At 42.3% G+C, this 7570-nt stretch overlaps 1 protein-coding gene across 4 annotated transcripts in view; it reads right to left on the reverse strand.

Moving 5' to 3' along the window:
* MAP4K4 (mitogen-activated protein kinase kinase kinase kinase 4) overlaps nucleotides 1-6577 on the reverse strand; it is a 239111-nt gene extending 232534 nt beyond the window's left edge. Inside the window, exons 1-2 of one of the 4 annotated variants that reach the window (XM_073351753.2) lie at nucleotides 5753-6577; nucleotides 5224-5289 (exon numbers count right to left, since the gene is read on the reverse strand). In XM_073351753.2, coding sequence (XP_073207854.1) covers nucleotides 5224-5289; nucleotides 5753-5809 — 123 coding nt within the window. In that variant the 5' untranslated portion in view covers nucleotides 5810-6577. The remainder of the gene's footprint in view (nucleotides 1-5223; nucleotides 5290-5752) is intronic. The other 3 variants (XM_073351762.2, XM_073351771.2, XM_073351781.2) reach the window with 3 other exon arrangements.
* Between the last annotated feature and the right edge of the window lie 993 nt (nucleotides 6578-7570).

The raw sequence follows: 7570 nt of genomic DNA on the forward strand, positions 1-7570 counted from the left end.
GCTATTAATAATGTATTTCATTCCTTCCATTACAGTAGCGCCTACAGGCCTCACACAGGATCAGGGCCCCATTGTGCTTGACACTGTACAAACTATGGTAAAAGACTGTCCCTGCCCTAAGCGCTTGCCATTTGACGTAAGACATGATACAAAAAAGCAGGATTGACAGACAGACAGATGGAATGGGGGAGGGAGGAGGAGAGTAACATGTGGTTACCCACAATTAACAGGTTGCATTTTTTTAATAAAAATAAATATCAGTAATCCCCACTGGCCACCTGCCTCGCCTTTGTATATTGAATTAAAATAATTTGGGAGGTGAAGGATGATCAACAATGAACTTTCTGTTGAAAATGAACTGAGAATACGTTTACCTCTAGGAACAAGAATACCGGTTTTCTGCATCAGAACTACGGTTTTGGCATCCCTGCTTCCACCCGAGAAAACCAGCACTACACAATTGAATTCCCCCAGAAAGTAAGAGCTAAAAGGAGGGCAGCTCATCCTTAAATAAGCTGGTCTGGGCCAGTTGAAACCAAGTGACCTCACTAACATTGAATACAGTTTGTCTTTATAGCGATAAGACTGGAATTGTATTCACGTTTAACAACGTCATTAGAATTCACAATGTAATCTGTTTACTAGGGGGAGAACAAAAAAAAAATGGCTATTAGGAATACCAAGCACAGAAAAAATGAAGCCCCCTTTTAAAATAAAACTGCATTAAGATAAAATATAGTACCCTTAATGAAGGGAAAATCTCGCTCTGATTTTAAAACTTATTTTCAAATCACCATTTAAATGATCATATCTTACATCATGTCCTTTTTGGAGCCAGAAGTTAGACAATACGAATCATTTACATGCAGTTTTGGAAGGCTGTGACAGAAATCAACAAAAGAAGCCTTCACTATGAATTAACTCTCACAAGACTCTTAGAAAGCAACACTAGCATGAGTTAAGGGTAATTAGAAGTTTCACCCCTAATTTTGAGCTTCCTGGTACTTTCTTGTGTATGCCTCAAACCTACCATGGACACTTCCCCCGCAATCTTTACAGAAATATGAGGTCTCAAAATATAAGGTGTGAAGAAGACAAGCAATACCACATGAACAAAAGCTTTAAATTGTTGATATCTTAGTTATATTTTTTAAAAGTACAAGAGAAAAATCACTATATGGTACTATACCTTAATCTCAAATTAAAGTTAGTTTACAGAATATGCATCTAAAATGCATTTATTTAAGAAGATGTGAAATCAATACATTTCTTAAAGGGTTCTTGAATATCTATAATTTACATAGTCCCCTTTTTGTACATTTTACCAAATCAAGAAAAAAAATGGTTACAAGATTTAAATATCTCAAACGAAACGTGGTGAACGTTTTCATTTTGGGTCAACAAAGTTACCCTTTAATGTAAGGTTTACTGTTGTGGTGTGGAAAAAAATGTTAACTATAGAAGTGCAAAACTGCTCCTGCAATATTTGCAAATGATCCAAAAATTCTGAAGACATGTTGCCCAATCAATGACTATAAATTCCTATTACACTTAAGTGCTCTGATAAAGTTTGACTAAGTCAAGGACCCGAGGCCACCCTATATGAAGACTTCATTGTTCCAAATGATAGCCCCAAACCAACCGTGATAACACCATTTTCCTGCTAATTCAGATAATTCCCCGTGAGTGTACTATAGTAGTTAAATAGGGGGTATACACCTGGGTAACAAATTCAACAACTCTAAAAACTACTTTTTTCTATTGTTTGTTTACAAAGGGAATTGAAGGCTATGCAAAACACAGGGTAAATTTTTTCAACAATCCATCAAACCATTGAAACTCCTTTTCCTGCAAGAAGGAAATACATGCTTGTGGGCAAGTCTGTACATGCCATTTAGCTCAAAATCAGTTGATATCAACCTGTTGAAGAGAAACTCTTCTCTCAAAATTATAACAATTCTTTGCTCTCTAAAACTTTTTATTCTTTTTAAACAAGAGGCCTAACAGTTATCTACATCACCAGTGATTCAGAGGTTAACTTCACTCACTGTATCTCACAAAACTTTAACCCTTTTCTTCCTAAACAAGAACAAATATGACTTGGAACAGCTTAATTCAGGGATTTCTTATTATTCTTTTCCTATTTCTAAAATAATCTACAGAGGAACAAACAAGATGGATTTAAATAATCTGCGGAGGGACTATTAGCTACAATCTTTTAGACTCTGGGGAAAATACCAATACATTCACTATCCACCCTCTACTGAACATACAATAACCAAAGAATTTCCATCTCATTCAGTCACACAGAGCCCAGGAAATGTCATGCACATTTTTTCCCTGATTCACCATTGCATCACATGCTTTTCTTAAAGTGCAAAGCAAGTCTCCCCAAGGAAATGTGGAGGCATAAGCAAAGCTATGGAGGAAAGAAGAAAAAAAGGGAAGCTACTGGTTTCAATGGGAGCAGCTGGGTGCTCAGCATTCCTTAAAATCATGCCACTTAGACCCCAATCCCACAATGAGTTCCATGCTGGCAGGCCCTTGTGATTACACAAAGCTCCACCGAAATCCATGTGGGTGAAGGCTCTGACCACATGCTGCTCATTGCAGGACTAGAGCTTTATTTAGGCACCTACATAGTGATTTAGGAGCCTAATTTTAGGTGCCCTTTTTTAAAAAAAATCTTAACTTTTTTTTAAATGCAGGGAAACATTTTCAAAGAGCTCTGCTGGGGTTGGGAAGGGAAGAGACCGTAACATTGACTATATTCAACAGGTGAATGAAGATGCCCAGAAAGACAAATGACCATCAGTATAAACATTGATGTACAGAAGCCAGACAAAGAGACAACAAAATGCAGTGCCGTGAGGTAGTCTCTGTAGTGACAGTAAGCAAGACAACCGTATTCCTATAGTCTGGGTGGCATCTCAGTGATGCCAACACACAAACAAGGAAATAAACCAAACTAGCCATGTTTGAAAACTTCTAACCATTATTTGTAAAACAAACAATTTTCTGGCATCTAGGCATATGTTACAAACAGAATATCAGGGTTGGAAGGGACCTCAGGAGGTCATCTAGTACAACCCCCTGCTCAAAGCAGGGCCAATCCCAAACATTTGCAGTTAAAAAGTAAAAACAATAAAAATACTTGATCAACACATCACAAGGATGGGGCTGAGAGAAACGGGGCACACATGGTTCAGATAATCACCTATTTCCCCAAGAAGTCAAATTTGTTCGTTGAAAAAAAAAAAAAATCAAATTCTCATTTTTGGATGATACTGGATTTTCGTCCCAAAAAACAAGAGTAGAGCTGGAGGAAACTTAAACACTGCTTTACAGCCCAATGTTGCAGTCACAACCAAAACTAGGCTAGGCAAGAAACTCAGAATCAAGCCCATGGTTATAAAAAAACCTTATGACATGTTCATGTTTTGGGCAAGTGTAGAGTGGTTACAGTAGTACATACAAGTGCACCACTTACCCAAGCACTAAGCTGATGTCAGAGGGGTTTCTTTCTATAACAAAGCAGCATTAAATACCTTCTGAACTGCAGTACCCAATCAGCTTTTCTCAAAATATTTACTGGGGGAAGGGAGAAATATTTTATCACTTTCTAATACAGAAAAAATATATATTAATACCACGTATGTTGAAACCAGACCTCAGATAGACGTCTGTTAGCTTGTGGGTTATCAGTCAGAGTAAAGTGATTGCCATTTAAATCTAGCATGATTTTCTAATGGCATGTTTTAAATTGGTAACCATATTTGTTCAGCTTAGTTTCTAAAATAGGTTGCTCTAAGTACTTAACCAAAATGAAATTTACATCTCCTATTGTCAGACAGTTAATGCTACAAGAAATGCACTAATTAATTCAAAAGTATTATCAGGTAAGTCAGCTAACAATGTACCAACTGCAATAATTAATAGGGGAGTTTAAACTCACACACACACCCTTTTTCTTTTAAGGAGGGCTCAGGTGATGCAAATTTAGTAGGCACAAAGATTACAGAAAAGGAATTATTAAATGGGTTAGCCTGAGGGAGATGTCAAAGGTCAACCTCTAATCAATCTTCCTATCTTACTCAGGCCTGTTGAGCCATATGGTTTTCCACCTTTTGCAAACAGAAACAGTGAAATTACTTCATTTCTACTTTTAAAATTTAACTTATATAAGAGGAGACACAAACTGTCTCTCCATCATTGAGGCTAAAGTTCACCCTCTTAAAACAAACCTAAATGTTTGGAGAAGACATACCAAAATGGCTTATTTAGAGACATGTAATGGTAGTTTGATAGTGATAAGTTCTCTTAATAAAAGAAAACCATGTTCTGTTATTTCTAATTACTCCACCCCACCGCACCCCCATTCCCTTACATCTGTAGGTAAATAATTATAGACTTCTTCAATCCTTAACCCATTTATTAAACTGTATGGTTGATCACTATTAATCATACTGGTAACCGCTACTCCTTGCAAAGTCATGCAATCTCAGATTTGCTTGTTCCACTTACTGAACGCTGTATAAAGTAAACTGTTTTCACACCCACATGGACAATCTCTTATTTCTCACTATCCTCCTTCGGTTTTTTTTTTTGTTTTTTTTTTTAAATCATACACTTGTCAAATAGGTTATTCTAGGCATTCTGATTTTACCATCTTCAGACAAATAATCTGTCCAGCTACGGTTGCCCCCATCACCCATGCCCTGTATACTGTGCATGGTGATGCAGCACCACTAAACCTAGATTTTGCATCTTAAGCATTTTGAAAGCTTTTCAGCAAAGAAAATTGGTCACAATTTTAAGCAAGGTCAATGCTTTGTTTAAAGTAAACACAAAAGCAATACCTGCCATTAAAACGTATCTGATTTTTCGATGAGCCCACACCTCTATTTATATGGACCCCCGGAACCACAGTACCTTGGAGTGATCTTTTGTTTTGTTCTTTATTTTCTAAAATAAATCAGGAAGATCTTAGACCTTATCAGGAGAGGTAACTCTGAGAAAGTAATTTATGCCCCTTTTCTAAACACCAGTAGTGTCATCTGGAAAGGTAGAAACCAGTTGGTCACCAACAAGAAGAATTTTTTTTTTAAATTATCCTAAACTTTTGTATGCAGAATAGGGTGGCCTGCCATCAGATGTGCAGTAAACAAAGCAGGGAAGTACGTGTTGTGCAAAAGGATAAAGGAGAGAAATTCTGACACAAACCTTATAGACTTGCCCATATGTGCCATTACCAACTACTTCCACCAGCTCAAAAATCCCAGCTGGGTCCTACAAAGAAAAAAAGAAGGGCGGGGGGGAGAGAAGGAGGGTTACATTTTTGAAAGCTCTCGCAAATGGCAGAGAGTCTTGTAAAAAGGGGTCTGGAGCTAGAGAGGATGTTGGCTGCGCAGCTGTTGCGCCCTGTTTTTCCATGCACATGCCAATACATGCAAACAAAGGAAAGCAGCCCAGGGCTGAACTCTCCCCCACCACCTCAACCACCCCCAAGTAGCTCCCACTCCGGGGGGGGGCGGGGAAGGGAGCAGCCAGACTGGCCAACAAAGTGCCCCTCCTGGGCGGCAGCTGCCCCCAAAGCCGACTGCAAACCCAGCGGCTCCTTCGCCCCCAGCCCAGCCCAGCCCGGCCCGGCCCGGCGCTCTCTATGCTCGCAGTAACAAAAGCCCTGCCAGGAGCCCGGCGAGGGGAGCGCTGCCCCCTTTGTGCGCGGTGGGGGGCAGCCCCGCGCACTCACCCGCAGGGAGGAAAGGTCGATGTCCACCAGACTTTTTGCAGGAGAATCGTTCGCCATCTTCCCGTCTCTTTTTTTTTTTTTTTGGAGGGGGGGGGGCGCTTAATAATCAAAACGTGTGAATCGCGGGAGCTGCTCTACCTCCTCCTGCCCGCTTCAGCCGGGGCGCACCTCTGCTGCATGGGGCGGCCGGCTGGCCGGAGGCGGCTGTGGGCGCTGGTTTGCTTCCCGGCGAGGAGTGGGGTCGCGGGGGGGGGGGGGGCTTTTCCTCCCCAGCTCTCCCAGCCTCTCTTCGGCGGGTGCTGCGAGTCGGTGTCGGAAGCGGAGTTACACCATGTTGAGGTGGCAGCTGCCAGCCGGGCTCTCCCCTGCACGCCCGGGCACGGGCATTACACAGCCAGCGCGAGGCCAACTCCAGCCGCCCCGCTCCGCCGCGGGTCCCTCCGTGCTCGCCGCCGCCCTCCTCTCCTTCCTCTCCGGGGGCTGCTGGGCTCCCGCACCCGGGGCACAAGGCACTGGCGGCGGCGGGGGGCTCCCGACCTGCAGCGCTGCTGAGCGGAGTTGAGGGAGTGAGACAAAGATAACCCAGGGAGGAGGAGAAAAGGGATACAAAATAGATTGTGGGCAGAGAGCAAACAGCTCCCCCTTTCCTTCTCCGGCAGGAAAAACCAGCGGAAACACACAACACCCCAAAGCACTTCTGGGAAGGAAAAAAAAAAAAAAAAATCCTCGCTCCTCTCCCAGCCGCCGTGTGTGTGTCTCCGCGCCAGCTCAATATATTCAACAGGGGTGTGGCAGAGAACAATAGATAACTCACTCCGGCCTCCCTCAGCGCTGCTAGGGTCCCTGCCCTGCCTTAGTGCCCAGGCGATGGCGGGAGACACACACGTTACACCCACCCCAGTAACAATACACGCTGCATGCGCGTGTTAGGCACAGAGCTAGGTATGGGAACAGCCCAGCATAGTCTGGAGCAAATCCCAAAGGCTAGAGAAAGAAGAAGAAAAGCAGAGGAACACACAGTTCAAGGTGAAAGGGCTCACAACATTCTCCAGCACTAAGGGACACCTCAGGATTAATAAGGGTATTTGCACTTTGAACATGCAAAACACTGTGGAAGTGAGAAGCATTATTATCTGTTATAAATGATACCTTTTCATCAGCCTAACTCAATATGCCTCAGCATAGTGGAAGGAGCAAAGAAATTAACCCCTTGAGTGCCACCAGCAGCGCTGATTCAGGGACCATAAAGGTTGGCTGGGTTGCTCACACTGTGAAAATGTTTCTTGTATGTGTAGAGTTATGCTACTTTTACTAACTGACAAAAGGGCATCTAGGAAACATGATCTATTAACACCCTTACTTGTACATTTCTAGGTTTTTATTGTTCCCTGTAAAAAAAGGAATTATTCAAAATCACCATTGTTACACCACCTGGTTCCAGTTGACTATCAGTAAAGGGTAGAGTGGTATTGCAATGGATCTGCTAAAAACAAAAAAAGCATTCAATCTGCATTAATCTACCCTGAGACCCTCATGCTATGTAGAGGTGATGCCCTTCCAACCGCTGACCCACCGCCAAACCATCCTGCATCCCAGTGACTTTAACAGAAGTAGAAGGCAAACAATAGCTTCCAGAATCAGGTCCTCCAAGCCCGTAAAGGTGCTTTTAGTAAATCCATTACTGACACATCCATAACTCTGTCATAGGCCCCATTCCTGCAAAGACATACTGATGGGCATACATTTGTTCACATGTGTCCTCTCGTTGACTTCATTTGAACTGCTTACATAAGTCACACACATGCACAAATCTTTGCA

This window comes from Lepidochelys kempii, chromosome 1, assembly GCF_965140285.1.
Source record: "Lepidochelys kempii isolate rLepKem1 chromosome 1, rLepKem1.hap1, whole genome shotgun sequence".
Taxonomy (NCBI): Eukaryota; Metazoa; Chordata; order Testudines; family Cheloniidae; genus Lepidochelys; species Lepidochelys kempii.